The 17970-nt window shown below is 42.9% G+C and overlaps 1 protein-coding gene across 4 annotated transcripts in view; it reads left to right on the top strand.

Annotated features, from left to right (window-relative positions):
• The window catches only part of RFTN1 (raftlin, lipid raft linker 1), a 207154-nt gene that overhangs the window by 127882 nt on the left and 61302 nt on the right, over nt 1–17970 (top strand). For all 4 annotated transcript variants that reach the window (XM_017880015.1, XM_017879929.1, XM_017879847.1 and 1 more), the window contains exon 5: nt 17268–17652. In XM_017880015.1, the coding sequence (XP_017735504.1) occupies nt 17268–17652 (385 nt within the window). The remainder of the gene's footprint in view (nt 1–17267; nt 17653–17970) is intronic.

Consider the following 17970-nt stretch of genomic DNA (forward strand, 5'->3'; position numbering starts at 1 on the left):
TTTCCTCCTTAAAAAAAAGTCCAGCAGGGCAGGGTGGCTCATGCCTGTAATCTCAGCACTTTGGGAGACTGAGGTGGGCGGATCATGAGGTCAGGAGATCAAGACGATCCTGGCTAACACAGTGAAACCCCATATCTACTAAAAATACAAAAAAAATAGCCGGCCGTGGTGGCGGGCGCCTGTAGTCCCAGCTACTCAGGAGGCTGAGGCAGGAGAATGGCGTGAAGCGGAGAGGCGGAGCTTGCAGTGAGCCAAGATTGTGCCACTGCACTCCAGCCTGGACGACAAAGCAAGACTCCATCTCAAAACAAAAAAGTCCATCAGCTTACTTCAATAAATGTCCCAAACTAGCTTTGATGAATATGTTTTCCCCAATAAGCATCTTGCTGTTCAAAATAAAGTAACCGAGAGAGTCCTTATATTGTGACAGATCTTGAAAGTATATAAATGTCAGAGCAATTCTCTCATTTTTGAGAAATAACATTTTAGGGCGTAAAATCCAGGAGATCATTAGGTTATATCCAGGCTGTATAGTGTATGAATGTTTATAAATGGCGTATTTCACTTTCCAGCTTATGTGCATTGGAGTGTCATGCTGTAGTTAGTGAATATTGGTCTCACTCTTGGCAGTGAACATAACGTCTATGGTGCATCTGTACCTAGATATCTGCTTGGCTAACTCCTTCACCTCCTTCAAATCTTTGTTCCAGGTTACCTTAGTGCACCTACTTTCCCATCCATCTTTAAAAGAGCAACTTGCCTCCTGTCCCTCCCTACCCTAGTATTTTGGATTCCCTTTAGTCTCCTCTAGTTTCCTTTTACCTGAATTCAGTTCTTGTCACCTCTTAAGACACATTACTGTTTTTACTTAGTTATTGTGTGCATTGTTTCTTGTCTTTGTTTGTTTTTTGATGCTGAGCTCAGAATAGGTCATTTAGCCTGTGCTCAGTGAATGTTTATGGAATGAAAGAGCAAGGGCCTGTGTGTTTCCAAGGCCAGCAGGCCTCAGAAGTGTATGGGAACAGATGCTTTGAACGGTGATGCAATGAAGATAAAGTACAGAGGGTTAGGAGACTCACACATTTTCTTTTCTTGCAACTCCAAGTAGCTTTTTTCAGTGTTTGGCGTGGTTGAGACTTGAAAAACCCTCCCTGGAAGTGACTTCTGAGGGTTGGATATCACCTGTTAATGCTTCATACGTCCCGGCAGACAAATTTACAAATATGGAATTTGCTGTTATCACCAGGAAAATTTCCAGACTTTTATTTATGATAGACATATATGCATATATATGTACTTGTGTACATATATACACACATATAACTTTTATGTATAAGTAATATATACTTTTATATATATGTAATATATACTTATATATGTAAACTTTCTATGAGCTGGAACATGTTTTGAGTGTTAATTATGCACCGTCAGTGAACACATGGGGCAGCTGACTGGTTACAGCACAGGTTGAACTTCCCCATCTGTGTGTTCAGAGGTGCTGAACATCCCCCCTCAGTGACACCTCCTGTCTGGGATCCAGCACAGATAATGAGTGTGGGAATCTGAACTAACATCGTGGCATGTGAGGGTGGGTGTCTCATCTGAAAAATGGAGTGTATCCTGGCAGGCAGTTAGGCTGCCTGCTGTATCTTCCCCCGACACTGGAAGGTTTCATTTTTATTGCTTGTGATTATGTAGAATCTTTTCTGAGGGTTTTGAGAATCAGTATGACAGAATTACAACCCACGTAAGGTTTTCCCCTTTTCTGCCTTTGGGAGAATTCCCACTCAAAGAGCCAGATCCCATTAGGACTGGAGTCAGCAGGGCTGAAGATGGCTAGAGGGCACTGCAGGGAGGGAGAAAGCACTTGGAGATGAGATACTCAATTACTGAAACTGACTTGCCTCCTCAAGGAGGAATCTGGAACTTTAAACCCAACTCCAGAATTCTCTCCTGATTCCAGTGAAAAGAAACCCACTACCTAATAACTTAGGCAGCCGTTAGGTGGGACATTTCACTTTCTGAAATTCTTAGCTTTCTTCCTCGTAAAACAAAACCTTTGCACTAAAATGATAATCTCTAGGATTGCCTATAGCTCTGATGTTCTGTGAGTCTATGGTCAATCCAGCTTTTAAGTGACTTCCCCTTCATTATCAAAGAGCCTTATTTGATTAGTTCAGGTTTATGATAGTGGTCTGCTGAGTTTTGGTGCCATATACCCTCATTTTGTGAATTTTTCTGGGTACCTCTGTTCTTCATCCAGTATGGCAATGTTTGTTGATTCATTGGTAACTATTTTTGTCCTCCCACTTAACTAACAACTGTAATTGGAGCTCAATATAAGGGCTATTATTTTTACAAAGTTTGTTTTCCTCTTAAGGTTAAAATAAACATTGCCTTCTGACACTCCAGTGGAAAAAATCTGTTGTGAGAAAAATCTAAACTTTAAATGATTCATTTGTTGGATCACTTTTGACTTCTTATGTGTTTAAAAAAATGAGAAAAAGGTCATATTACCATTACAGGGGTGGTACTGTATTCTGTACAAGTAACCCAGGATATGTAAGTTGGACAAAAGATTCAAGTATTTTAGTAATTCATTATTATAAATTTAGCATAAGAAATAATGAGAAAATAGAATTAATCTGAGGTTTCCCATCTAATTAATTACTTCCCAATCTACATCTTAGCCTGCCAGCAGCATTCCTAGTTTTGAAAAGGTAGCTGGGGGGAAATGGGTAGTGTGGATGTTAGGGATGAGGGTGATGGAGGTGTTATTCACTGGGGTACTAGTGATGGTCTTGGTAAGGGTGATAGTGATGGTATTGATGGGGTGGTAGGGATGTTATTGGGCAAAAGCAAAAGCAGTCAAAGGAGCTGTTAGAAGGGAAGATTCTTCAGAGAGAAAAAGGTTGTCATATGGAGGATACAGGGAGTAGAAGTCAGATGGAAAACACCTGAAGAGATGGAAAAACTTTAAAAGAAAATGTTTAAATATATTCCTGGTGGAAATAGTTTTTTGATGGAATTATTCATCATTCAGTTGGTGTAGAAATTTTGTTTCCAATGACTTCCCGTTTTGAATGAGATATAGTGTGTACTCTGACTAACTTCTAAGACAGTCCCCAGAGGGCAATGACAGCTTCTCGTTATGATGCCTTAAGAATAACACAGATGCATATATTTTTTAAGTTTCAAGCACAGGAGTCTCTGTGACCCTTTCTGACTCTGATGGTGCCTGGGAATGTGGCCGTCATTCTGTGTCACGTTTGAATAGTAAAGCGTCATCATTAATTCATGCTCTGCACATTTGTAACTTGTGATAAACAAGAACTAAGCCTATGTTTGCCTACAGGTTTGCTAAACCAATTAATAATGTAAGCCACGCTGCAGGGGCAGTGTTTATTTACCTCAAGGGTACTTGCTTGTTCCAGCAGTTTGGATACACCATCACAAACTGAGAGGCTAATTACAAATTGCTCTTACCTCTTTATTAAAGCAGATCTCTGAAGGCTCACTCCTTGGGAGCTTTTGTGTTATCCTTGTTTACATTTCTGTGTATTTGAGTGTGCTGCTAACTGCATCTTTTATAAAGGATTGTAGATTTTACACTTTACAAAATCATTGCAGTCTGGTATTTCCTATGGGTGTGGATTAGTGATGATTACTGTATTTTAAAAGATGTCTACTGCTGTGTAACAAACCATCCCAAAACATATTGGCTTAAAACAATAGCAGTCATTTATTTTGCTCACAAATCTGCAACTTGGGCAGTACTTGGCAGAGGCAGCTAATCTCCATTTCACATGGTATCAACTGGGTTGTTTGGTGGTAGCTGGGGGATCTACTTTCAAGATGGCACACTCATATGGCTGGCAAGTTGGTGTTGGCTATAGGCCTCTCCACAGACTGCTAAGCCTTCCTCAAAACACAGCAGCTAGGTTCTAAGAGCAGGCATCCCAAGAGAAGAAGGTGGAAGTTCATGGAATTTTGATGACTATACCTTGGAAGTCCCATAAGGGTCCTTTTCACCTACTCATTGGTTGAGGCTGTCATAAGGACCCATAGTGGTTGAAGTAGAGGGGACATGGGTTCTAGCTCTTGAGAGAGGAATGACAAGGTTCCAGCAGACCATGTGGAACAAGAGATATTGTTGTGGTCATCTTTGGAAAATACAGTCTGCCACATACATGAATTCTGACATGCTTATGTTCATTTCTGGTTCATTCTTCTATTGGGAGAGAACTTTGAGAATACGTAACAAATAAAAATGAAGGCAAGAAGTGGAAATAAATTCAGTATTGAATATAAGGGTTATTGGACATTGAAGATAATCTTTAAATGTATAATTCTCCTTAGCTGTTAATGCAAAGCTGCGCCTTCCCTCCCCCCCCACCCCGCAAAACCCATCTCCTATTTGTTACTCAAAGAGATCACATATCTTCATGTGCTCTGAAACTCGCTCAAATCATTTCCATCTTCCAGAAAAACCATCCCAGGGTTCTCCAGGGTATTTACAAAAGAACAATAAAACATTCATTTTTTTAGCACATTGTAATGAAAACCATCCCCAAGTACTTAGTTTAACTGCCTTGTTTACCATGGGAGTTTCAAATGTCATTAGGACCCGGTTATATTTTTGTTGGTCTGGAGTCATGGGAATCACAAAGTATTTTTTAACCAAGGGTTAAAACTAGGATAGCGATGCCCAATGGCACCATCTCAACATTTTGTTAAAGTGCATTTCATTAATGCTTTGGAAGCCTATGTAAATCAGGGAATGGTGGGGGGAAAAATGTCACGAATACTGGATGTTAAAGCAGTGTGGTGTGAAGAGAAACATCTGCTCCTGGTTAAATTCTTTAAACTTAAACGTTCTTTTGACTCACTCATTTAACTGTTGTGCTGAGATTTGAGTTCAATGAAGACTCTAAAGCTGGTTTTCCAGAATGTTCCAGGGAGTCTTAACCCTTGAGTTCTTAACCCCAAGCTTGTAATTCCAAGGTCACTGATATTATCAAAGTATAAAAATAGGGTTATCAACCTCAGCAACTCCAAAAAGCTGTCTTTTTGTTTCTTTGGGGGGACCTACATTGCCTTATCTTAGTGCCTTTGTGAAAAGAGGCCCATGAGTATGCCTGATTATGAGGCATTTTTTACCTCGATAAAAAGTACTGATATTAACAAATCGCTTATTGCTGCCTCTTTTCTTTTTCCTGAGGGGAAGACTGACTTGGTTTCTTAAGAGATGGACTGAAAACCCAGGAACTGCACATTTTAACAGCAATGCCTTCTTGAGACATATCTGTGGACCTGCAACCCCCTTAATGTCTCTAGGCCTCAGTTTCTTCGCTGTTAAGATGATAGGAGTAGCAAATGATGTGCAAGTTTTCTGAGTTTCAAATGAATATATAGATAAAACATTATTGGTCCCAGATGGATATTTCCTGAAACTGTAGACTCATAGACATTTCCACTTGGGGGTAACCTCAGATACTGAGAATTTAATCTCGTACCTATTTGTTCCTTTAACAAATGCCCACGGAGTACTTACTGTGTCCCAGGAACAGTTCCAGATGCTGAGGACAAAGCAGGAGGCAAAATAGACAAAGTGCCTGTCCTCATAGAGCTCTCATCCAGCTAGGAAAACCAGTTGTAGGGAGATGTAGGGAACAGCACCGCAAACACAGAGGCATCTGCAAAGTGCTGAGGCCCCCTGATGGGAACAAACTTTGGTGGCAGGGGATGGGGAGGGTGGGGGAACAATGACAAAGGCTTGTGAAGGTGTCAGGAGTGTGGGATGTGGCCTGAGAGGTGGGCAAGGCCCAGTTCAGGGGCAAGGGTTGTTGGACTCTGTGGGCCAGCTTCAGGTTGGGAATCTTATTCTAAATGGGACACTATTGGAGAGTTAAAACGAGCAGCCTTAACTGGCTCACATCTTTTAGATACCAGCCTGGCTGCTGTGAGGGCTGTACACAGGCCAGCATGCAGGAAGAAACCCAGCAGAAAGGTGGTAGGGAGGCCAGGGAACAGTGTCTCCAGGGGGAGGGAATGCATGAGTTGCCAGAGAGGATGGGGTGGTGAGGGCTGAAAAGCCTGTGGAATTTGGCATCATGGAGGTCACAGGAGGGCTGTGGGGAGCTGCCCGTGGGGAGGTAGCGCAGAAGCCAGAGAGTGAGTGGAGGTGGAATCAGTGAGGCAGGGGTGGGTGGACGAGGCTTACTTTCTCTGTTGTTGATTGGATTCTTTCCTCTTTTGCTTTTATTTAAAAAAGATAACTTGAATTTAGTTGTATGCTGAGTGAGACCCAGGAGAGAGAGGGAGGGAGGCAGGGGAGGGAGGAGAGAGAGAGAGAGAGAGAAGGAGAGGGGAGAGAGAGAGAGAGAGATTGATTGATTGATTGATTGAGGATATCGAAGCAAGAAGTGGTCCTAAGTAGAGTTGGGTCTTCCAGTCCAGGGTACTAGAAAACATGAGCTCCATGGCCTGGGTTTTGCCTTAACCAGGTCCCACTGACGCTGGGGACAAAGAGTGGAGGGCCAGAAGAGGACATGGGTATGGGTTTCTCAGCTTCTGACCTCGACTTTGTCTTTAAGTCATCTCTGGAGAATGGTGGGAAAGTGGGGAGAGGGTGGTGCCCAGGAGAGGGGAGAAAGCCTTGGGGAAGCACAAGACAGCTGACCAGGGATGAAGGGAGCCACTGCGGGATGGCCGTGTGGCCTCACCCTTGGTGGGAGACCTTGAGCCCTCCTCCCTGTAGCCCTGGGTGGATTGGATGGATGTGACGTTTGTGGGATGTGTCAGACAGAGAAAGCCAAGGATATAATAGCAGGAGAGTGATGGAAGCAGTGGGTCATGTGCTGGACAAGGAAGGAGGAGAAGGAACAGTCATTTGCATGCCTCTTAAAGCAGCTTTCTGGGTCTTCACTGCTGGTCACGTGGAACTAGATGACCATACGTCCCAGCTTGTTCAGACAGTCCAAGTTCATGCCTGTCATCTGAGCGTGATTATTATTTCACTTTTTGCTTCAGTTGTTTGACAAATCAGCATCCCGTGGTGTATCACAGAATGCTGCCTCTACTTTTCGTCTCCCATGGACTTCTCACATCCTTTCCCATAGCAAGTGTAGGCTCTTATGACCTTTCCCATGAGCTCTGCAGTTACTTCCGGGCCCCAGCCATATCCTTTGCCTCCTGTCTCCTTGCTCTGTTACCAACCCCCACCTCAATCCATACCACATCCTGTGGGCAGATTATTTTCCTGAGGACAGGCCTGATCATGTCACTTTGCTCAGAAGTCATGATGGCATCTCATTGCCTTCAGAATAAAAAGTGCAGACTCTAAAGATGCAAGACTCTGCAATCTAGTCCTGGTATTTCCCAGTACAGCTTAGAGTGGAGGAACATTGTGAATACGGTGCTGAGCAGTGTAACAGGTGGCAATGTGGGCTCTGGAGCCAGCTGCCTAGGTTTGAATCCTACTTGCCCTTTACTAGTTGTCTGACCTTCGGGAAGTTGCCCAACATCTCTGTGCCTCAGTTCTCAAATCTGTAAGACAGGGATGAAAAATAATACCTATTGTTATTATTATAAGGATTAAATGAGTTAATCCACGTATAGCCTTTAAAACAGCGTTGGGCATACGATAAGCTCTCAGTACATTGTAATTACGGATTTTCAGCTCAAGCACACTGAACATTTCCTCTTCCCTGCATAACTTCTGAGGCTTTCTCGCCTCTTTACTTTTGCTAGCCCTGTTTCTCATAGGAATCCTTCTCCCAAACCATTTCCGCATGCACAGATTTTACCTGCAGGTAAGGTTAAATCCATGGTTACCAATCATGGATTTTGGCAGCCACAGAACTAACAGACTGGGAAGTCTGGCATGCATTCTTTGACTCCCACGGGACTATGACGAAAGTCTCTTTAAATGCTTTGCTAACATAATGTTTTGAGGTTTGATTTATCAATTTCCTTGTGGGTGTGCAGCAGTATTTAATGGAAACCTGGGGGTCTTGCAGCCTTGGAGGGGGGCAGCAGATTCTCCTGCCAGTTCTTTTCCTTAGTGGTCCTACTTGGATGATGACAGTAGGACCAAGGGCCAAGGTCTCATGGCCAAGGTCATCTTTGCTCCAGAATCCTGTTCTGAGTGCAGACAACCACATGTATGTTGAATTCTGCTGATGGGCATACACTGAGGGAGACTGGGATGTTCTGGGCCAAGGAAAATCTGCCAGAGGTAACTCCTGACTACTCCAGCATGTTGACTCTTTGACTGTGCCCTCCTGGTCAGGGCATGCATCTACTATGACAAACTACTCTGTGCAGTGGAATGGCTGGGGTTGGCTTGGTGATTCAAAAAAGTGTTCTTAGTAAACAATGTTGAGCAGACTGGAAGGAGATATGCAAAGATATCCTCTGTAAAGTAGAAGAATGCTGTGTCTATGCATACAAATAACCTAGAGCACTGATACCGAAATTTTGACTAAAACATTTTGACTAAAACAGATGTGGACTTACTTGCATAGTTTTGTTTGACATAAATATCAGTTGCCTTATATGCTCTTCTTCATTTTAGTATGTGTGAGTCATAAGCAAATTTCACATTTTATTTCATACCAGGTGATATATATATATATATATGAATGATAGATATTTAAATATTTATTTTGTCTGCCCTGAAATTCTTCTTTAGAGAGCTTCTTTGTTCCTGCAATCCAATTAGATGGTTTCCAAGGGAGCCACCATGTACCCTGGTCAAAGTCAGTTGGCCCAGAAGTGGACATCTGACCTAAGCTGGGCCAATCAGAGCCCTTCCCTGGGATCTTTTGCTTTGGGCAACCAGGAAGTTTAGACATTCTACCTCCAGTGATTAAGCTGTTAGCAGGAAAACTCAGAAGGTGGCAATAGACATATTTTCTGCTACATAGAAAAAATTAGTCCTAGATAAGAAAGAAGAATGATGCCAACAGATAAAAGTAGGAATGAAACTTAGAGCAAGTGTGCTGACAGTGCTGAGACACTGGTTCCAGGTCTTCCTAAGTCCAGCTCTGGTCCCACTGTGCTGACCACTTAACTGTTCTTGGAGAGACCATTGAGTTGTTCCTCACAGGCAGGACCTTCCTTGTTCACTTCCCATCTGTATCTGTGACTTAGAGTTTTGACACTGGATTGGAGCCTCCTGGTGGATTGGGTTTCGGGGAGCACTAAAAGCCATCTGAAGATCTGTGGGGGATGGGGCTTTACTGACACCTCTCAGTCCTACCAATCCCTAACTCCCATGCACTTCATTTGCCATGAATGATGATATAGGCACAGTCTCAGTGAAAGAACCGAGTCCATTAACATAGATAATGTAGTCAGATGATCCTTTGATCAGAAATCCCTGTCCTGAACTGAGCTACCAAAGGATGAATCTGTTCTCTGCTTCTACTAGAAGGCTGTGTTCCACCTCTTTCTTTTTGTTTTTTTCAGGAGATTACAGTTTGCTGAGTTCTTACGGTATTTCTCAAGCTTCCCTCTACTCACCCCTAGTAGCAGAGGAGAATTAATGGATACCGCTTCTCCTCAACTCAGCCCTTCCAGGGATCTGAGAACAAGCTGTGGTTCCTCAAACTTGAGTACAAACAGTTCAAGAAGGATGGAATAAAACTCTTCAGAGTCCCTCAGTTACCCCTTGAGTAAGACCAACACACATTAAATTCAAGAGGGAATAGTGCCTGTTTAATATTAAATTCAAGAGGGATGCCTGTTTAACTCACTGCTGTTTGCCCAGAACCTAGTGCCCAGCATACAATTGGTATTCAGTAAGTAGTTACGGAATGAATAAATGAATATTAGTATCTCCGTTTTATAGATGAAGAAACTGAAGCTAAAATAAATCAACTGATTTGACCAATAATATAACTACTGAGTAGCAGAGCCAAGTCCAAAGCTTTTAAGTCTTCAAACCCTTTGTCCAAGGGCGGATTCTAAGACCTCTCAGTTGCTAAAAGAGAAAACCACAACAGCAGAAAGTTTACATGATCTTTCCTTGTGGCCCCAAAACGGAGCTAAACATCCAGCAGTGCCTGGCAAAGCTTCCCGTTTCTGCAGCTAAGTGTTAACATGTCAAAACTAAAGGCAGCTTCAGATGTGAGCTCAAACCCATGTTATTTTTAAGCCTCCCTTTTCAGAAAGTTGTACAAGAGTGTAGGTGACAAGATGGGAAGGGTTGTGTGTGTCTGATAAGATATTCACTGTAAAGACTCACGTGTAACTGCAACCCAGGACGGCATTTTTGTGCCTGTTCTTGACATCTAGGGCATGCCTCTGCTGTGGGCTCCCTGCGTGTGCTGTGTATGTTGTCACGGATCGGTGGCGTATGAGTTGTGAGGGAGGGCCGGAGTGGGCAGTGGTCTGATCTAGGGTATATAAGTATGTGGGATGTGAGTCTAGGATTTACTCCATCTTATATGCCTCAGAAATCACTGTCAAAAACACTATTATTCAGTATTTTATGTGATTTACTATGCTCTATAGCAGAGCTACCCAATAGAACTTTCTATGATGATGGATATGTTCTACACCTGCACTGCCCATGGGGTCATCACTAGCCACAAGTGGCTGGTGGGCGCTTGAAGTGTGACTCATGTGACTAAGGAGAGGAATATTTAAATTTTATTTTATTTGAATTAATTGAAATTTAAATAACCACATGTGGCTAGTGGCTACGATACTGGACAGCACAGCTCTCTATTTTTTTTTAGCAGTAAGTTTCTGATTCCCAGCATTAATCAGCTCATTAGTTACAGGCATTTCATTAAGTTTATTATATAACTTGTAGAAAATAAATCCATCAGTTATAGATATAACCTCCCTTACCTGGTGTGTAGCAGTTCTCCTCAAAACACAGTGGGGGAAATTTCCTTTACCTGGGCAACAGTGATGGCTGAAAGCCTTCCTACCCACACTTCAGCCTCTCATGTGGGACCTGGAATCAATACCAGATGAAGTCCTAGTCTTGTTTCTTTTTGGGGCTTGCTGTCATTTGGGAGCCTGTACCCATCTTTTATTTCATGCCTAGTCAGGTTGAGATTTAGAGATCTCCATCAACTTGCCCTATGCTATCTTATTTCCCCCTACCTCCTGGTGGGGAGAGAGAAAATCGATTATTTTAAGGAATTGGCTCATGTGATTGTGGGGGCCAAGAAGTCTGACATCTGCAGAGCAGTCCGGCAGACTGGACATTCAGGTAAGGACTGGTGTTGCAGTCTTGAGTTTGAAGGGGGAAAAGCCAGGGAGAATTTCTATGTTGCAGTCCAGAGGCAGAATTTTTTTCCTTTGGAAAATCTCAGTCTTTGTTCTTAAAGCCTTCACCTGATTAGATGAGACCCACCAAATAATGGAGGAATTCACTTTACCCAAAGTCAACTGATTGTAAATGTTCATCACACATTTAAAAAATACCTTTACAGCAACATCTAGACTAGTGTTTTACCAAATGACTGTTCACCATAGTTCAGTCAAGTGGACACAAAACTAACTGTGACACCATCCTCTTTAGAGTCAGACAAAAGAGTCTTGGAAGTGTCTCTGACTCTTTCCCCACACTCTCTACTACAGACTGTGGGCACTCCAATCCCTATTGACCTGTGGGCAGGAGGCTTTTCTCTTCCTTTTCCTATGTTCCATATAGCCTTCATTTTTACTAAATCCAACCTGTGTCTCACTTCTTTCTGATTTCTCACCCCAATTGACACACGTACGCTAAAGCACAAATACGTATATTCGCATGCACATAGAGTATATCGCACTCATCCTTAGCAACATGGTATTCATTTTGGACGTAGAAACAGACAATGCATCCTAGAAATCTAATGTCATATTGTTGTTTTTAATAAAAATGATTCCTCAAATATATAACCAAAGATTTTTTTTTGCAATGAGTTGTGACTTCTTATATAACTAAATCTTTTTAAAAGAAATATTTTTCACATCATGATTCCTGATTACAGTTACAGTGGACCTTGTCCTTACTTATTATAGAGCAACTGAGTGAAGCTGTGGATTAATCAGAACAGCCATTTAATTTTCAGTGCCTAAACCAGAAATTGTTACTCCTTTAAGTATTTGGGGCAGGTGGGTTCTTACAGGCAGCAGAAATGAGAAGAAGGTGGGTCAGGGTGTATTTCAGTTTAAACAGGCATCCACCTGGGCATCTTGGCACAGGTGAGATTATATGAAGTGGAAAGAAGGGTATCATTCCAGGTCCTACGTGAGAGGCTGACGTGTATCATTGAAGTGGTATCAGGTTGGGCTTAGGATACTCCGAGTGAAAGCCAGGCATGGCTTTGGGTAGCTCTGTGAGGTTTGACCAGTCACAGAATGTCTTAAGCAGTTTCCTCTTCTGTCAGGTATGATTTTGAGGCCTAAGGGAATACATGTGAAAGTTCTTTGTAGAAGAGTTGTGCAATGTTAATAGTTGCTGTTTCCTGTAATCGCTGTTGTTAGAGATGTTGTGGGCATGCGTGAGAGTCTGTGGGGAGCTCTGTGGCTGAGGTGACCTGGCTCCTCATGATCTCCTCTTCCATGTTGATTTGGTTCCATGCTCATGAAGACCTTGGAAGGTCACTTTACGGAGAATGAGGAAGTAATTCCAGAAACATTGGGGGACAACTGTGGTAGGGTGTGGTGAACAGATACACAGGATTAGAAACAGGGAAGAAGATACTGTGATTCCAGCTGGAGAGACCAGATTGACAGTGGACCCGTCAGCTGTGATTGTCTGCTGTGTAGGTCTGATCTTCCAAGGAAAACCAGGGCTAGGGGTTCACACTTAGGAATAATGAACATCTGATTTGTAGCTAAACCCATGTGAGTGGAGGAAGTCACCAAGGGGAGTGTAGAGTGGAGGAGAGCTGGTAGCCGGGGATGAACCCTGATGAATACATCGCATGCCCACCACCATGATGAACGTGAGACTGGCTCAGTGAAGTTTATTAATGCAAGAATGAGAAGCAGGATTTAATTTAGCCATAAGTACACAGTCAAATGACTTTCTGAAAAAGAGGAAAAGAGTCTATACTAGGATAAGACAGAACCATAAGAGTTGTGGCCCCTAGGTCCAGCCAAATACTGATCTTCATAAAATCTAAAGGTGGTCGTCTAGTTAAAAAGGACTACTCACCCTTCCTGGTAAACAATTTGACAGCCTCTACCAAGCCTTTGAAAAGCTAATAACCCTTCAGTCATTAATTCCACTTCCAGGAATCTATTTGAAAGAAATAAGCAGAGCTACAAATATGCTTCCTCTTCTTGGGGGTGTGAATTTCCCTGGAACGCATAGGATAAAGGCAGCATTTAACTTTGATGTTTTACAGTTTGGATCCTAGGCAGCACTATGGTATAAGATACAAAATTTGCACTGAAGTTGAAGGTAAAAGATGAGCCTTCGAAGAAATCTTGCAGTTTTCCTCAGACTCCCACTCTCCTCTGCTCTTGAGGTTATGACTGGCGGGGGAGAGTCGGATATGCTGGCCTGCAGGGTGAACTCAGAGCCTTTGTGGGCATGGATCCAAGGCCATATGTGATCCAGTTCTTGCTATGTGTAGTCAAGCCTCATTTCTGGGGCTCCTCTTGATTTCTCATGTCATGTTCCAGAAATATTTCTAGAAATTTCCTCAACACACCAGGCTGTTGCATACTGTCAAGCTTTTGCCCATCATGATCCTTCCTTGCCTTTACATGGATTGCCCTCTCCTTTCCCTTTCCATATCTGGTGAACTCTTATTCATGCTTCAAAGCCTTCTGCAGAGTAGATCCCAAATAGGTTTTGTCTAGCATGGCATTTTGGAAAAAAAATTGGATTTGAATACTTTAAGGTGAGACATACATGCTCCAGTTCCGCCGCATTTCTTACTCTTCCTTTTGTGTTACACCATGTCATTTGTTACATCGCTGATCTACTCTGAGAGACTTTTCTCAACCTCCCCTTCAGGCAGAAATAATCACCATTGTCACTGTCATTTCTACATCTTCACATCCATTACTATATTATCCTCCATGAGGAATTTTTACAGTATTTACTTTTTCAATTCTAAAAGTAACATTCATGCCCCTTAGGTAAATTTGAAAATTACACAGTAATAGAAAAAATCACTCATAGCCCCACTCCCCAAATACAGTGCTGTTTTCATTTTGATGACTGTTTTTATGCATAGTTTATGTATGTGTATTACACAGTTGTCATAATAAAGTCTATCAAGTTTAGAATCTTGACTTTTTACATATCATTATAAGCATTAATTGTTCCATGATAATTGTAATTATTTTTAAAGTCTGTTCACAATAATTGGCCAAATCTTCTTGAGGATTGGGGATCCTATTTTACATTCCTAGTACCTAAGCACCATGTTGGTCTGCGCCAGTGTAGGGGCTTAATAACTATTTGTTGAATCCTACAGCTGAAAAATTAATGTCTCCATCCATACCTTCAAGGAGCTCATTTCAGGAGAGAATCATTCATTCAACAGATATTTCTTGAGGACCTGCTATACGTCAGACATCATTCTATTACTGGGGATGCAGCAGTGCAAAATACCCCGGCCCTCATGAAATGTGTATTCTAGAGCAGTGATTCTCAAACATCAGGCTGCATTGGAATCACTTGGAGGACTTCTTAAGACACAGATTGCTGGATCCCACCCTCAGAGTTTCTGACTGAATAGGTCTGTGGTGGGGCCTGAGAATTTGCATTTCCAACAGGTTTCCAGGAGATGCTGATGCTCTGGTCTGGGGACCACACTTTGAGAACCCCTGACCTAGAGGATAAATTTGCAGTACAATGTGGCAAAGGAATATGGTTGTCTGGTTTGTAGTGGGAGAAGGGCAGATGTCTGTGTCCAAGCCTCTTCAATTCCTCCAGTCCCAGTGAGAAAGGGGAGAGCTGGGATAATGTCCTGTGTCTGGAGTCCTTGCCCTTCACTCTAGATGACAGCAGTCTCTGCAGGGCTGCAGAAGCCGAGGACTGATAAGGAGAGAGGTTAGAGATACTGTCTTTGTGCCCCATCCTTTGGCGAACTTGCCATATATAATGTCTAAACTAAGCTTCAGTGCAACTGAAAAATAAGTGTGTTTTCACTCATTTTATACATGAGAAAACTGAGGCACAGAAAGTTTATATAATCTAGTCTGGTTCCCCAAGACAGTGAGTCACATATCTGGGGCTCCACGTCAGGCCTTTCCAAAAGCCTTTAAACTTCATGCTATTTCCATGACTCTGGTTGAGACTGGCCTATGGTTGAGCCCTCCATGGAAGCAGTTATTAAAATGTTTCAGTAGTCATAGTTGTTTCCTCTGCAGTAAGAGAGTAGTAGCAGAAGCTAGTGCAGGTGTCTCCTCTTTCATTCGAGGGCCGTAAAATCCATTGCCTTTCTCTTTTGGCATATGTTGCCAGAAAGCTCAGAAGTATGCTTTGCATACGGTGGCTTTCTTCAGCCTCCAAAGTTCTTTGGTATAATTATTTTCCCGCTATTTTCTTTTAAAATTTGTGTTGCTGTGCCTTCTTTTAGGAGCTTTATAGAATGATTTTTAAAATAGGTGGATATCATAGATTAATGAGGGGAAAAAAGAAATTTTCAGAATGGAATGAATGGCTTTAAGATTTTTTTGTTTTGTTTTTTAACTTTTGAAGAGTGTATTGAGCCAACTCTGAGTATATGAGTGGACACATACATGCCTGTAGACATGTATGTAGTTGATGCCTTGACATGTGTCCACAAGTCTTGTGATTAAAAGAATGAACTTTGGCCCAGTCCAGACCTGGTTTTGCACTCCGGCTTTGCACTCACTGCTTGTTTTATGACTTTAATGTCTCTGGGCCCCAGTATCCTCATCTGAAATGGAGACAGTGATACCAGGCAGCCTCACTGAAGGATGAAACGGTTTGTTGTTTTAACTTATGTAAAACGCCTAGCTCAATGTCTAGACATAGTAGGTCTATACCATAGACAGTAATTACTACTATTGTTATTTTATGTCTAGCACAGGCTAGGATTTAAAGAAAGACCGGACTGCGCATTTGCAACTGCAGTTTTCCAGGTTGTGCAGTGTGGAACAAAAATGACTTTCCATTTAATGTCAGGGTGGTTCTTCCGAGGAGAGCTGTCAGGACTGCTTCTCCTTCAGAGAGAATAGCTCCATGCTGGCAAAGCTGACTCTCAAATGAGGGTAGATTATCACTGCAGAGGCCTCAAGATTTTCTGAGGTCATCTGCTTAGGGCTTGGTGACTAAGACTTAGCGCTGAGGTCTGCACCGCCTTATTTATTTGTAAAATGACTTAAGCATCCTTGCCTGGAAAGTCCCCTAAAGTCTACCTTCTGGCTTTAGCTGGCTCTTGCTTTATTTTATTAGGTTATTATTTTCCATTTTTCTTTCAAACTTATGACTTATACTCAATCCAGTTGCCTTGGGCTATTTTTTAGGGAAAGGGAGAGTTCAAGTACCTCGGTACTCCTGGTGGGTGTTCATCCCCCATCCCGTTGGTACAGGGAGTGAGAAGGAACCATCACCTCGCTGCTGGATGGTGTGGACCAGGACTTGGAGAGTCAAGAGTCAGTCTGTAGGCTGGGCATGATCTGTGGGTTCCTTTGACCTTCCCTAAGCCTGAGAGCACCAGGGAGCAAGGTGTCCATCAGATGGTACATCTCGGGGAGGATGTGCACACAGCCTTGGCACAGGGGTGATTTTCCCACCTCTGCCCTTCTCTGCCAAAACTATTGTCCAAAAAGGAAGCTCTTTGGGCCATAAAATGCCATCTGTTATTTGTATATGGTTATATAGACAAGCTGTAGTTATACAGTAGTCTGATGAGCAGGAAGTCAGTGATTCATCTGAAAAAAAGTAACAACAACAATAAAAAAAACCAAACTCTTAACAAAACGAACTTCCTCTTTCAAACTCTTTGTTTAGAACTTTTTCCAGTCTCTTTAAAAAAATGTTAATAAGGACTAATGCAGTGTTTCAAAGTGTGATTTCAACCCTTCAAAGCCAAATGCTTTATCTATCCATCAGACAACATAGTTAAACAAACAAACAAAACTATCTTCTTCAGACTAGGGTGTGGGGGCGGGTGCCCCTGAGGACATGGGGCTCCTGCCAGCTTGGAAGTCTTCCCGTGCCCCTGAAATAGCCTCGCAGGCCTCGGAGAGGCGCTTTGCACGCTGCACATGTCCCTCTGATAGACCATTCCATTCACTTGGTTCCCTTCCTTTTGTTTGCCTCACAGATCCAGGAGGCTGCAAGCCAGGGCCTGAAATTCGTTGGTGTTATACCTCAGTACCATTCCCCTGTGAATTCAGCAGGCAGCAGCGCTCCGGTGTCTACTGCCAACAGCACTGAGGATGCCAGAGATGCAAAAACCGCACGTGGGGATCACGCGTCACTGGAGAATGAGAAGCCGGGGACTGGGGACATGTGCGGTGCTCTGGCTGGGGGAAACCAAAGCCCAGAGCCCAGCTCAGGCCCCAGAGGGGAGGTGCCCATCGCTGAGCAGCCCAGCTCACCCTCCGGAGAGGCAGATGGTGGAGAACTTTCACCACGGGGGGTGAGCAAGACACTGGATGGACTGGAGAGCGACCCCTTGGAGGTGCATGAAGAGCCACTCTCAGGGAGTAAGTATGTCAGCACTGGGAGTTTTGACCCGCTTAAAGAGCAGTTAACAGCTTTTCATTAATCCCCATGGTATCTCAGAGAAAAAGGAATGGAATTAGAGTGTAGAGACAGCAGTCCATCAAACAGGAGACACTTTATCAAGCAGTTATCTGTGCCACCTGACTGTTTACTTACTGAAGTTGTGACTTCTGGGGAGTACAGAACCACATGAAATTGACTTACAGTTTGCTCCAAAATGTCGCGTTTGAAGTGGATTCTAGACTGTGAGTTCTTTTATCTCCTGTGCTCTCGAAATTGCCCTTGAATTATCCAGCTTT

The sequence above is a fragment of the Rhinopithecus bieti genome, unplaced genomic scaffold (genome assembly GCF_001698545.2).
Source record: "Rhinopithecus bieti isolate Rb0 unplaced genomic scaffold, ASM169854v2 scaffold_12, whole genome shotgun sequence".
Lineage (NCBI taxonomy): Eukaryota > Metazoa > Chordata > Mammalia > Primates > Cercopithecidae > Rhinopithecus > Rhinopithecus bieti.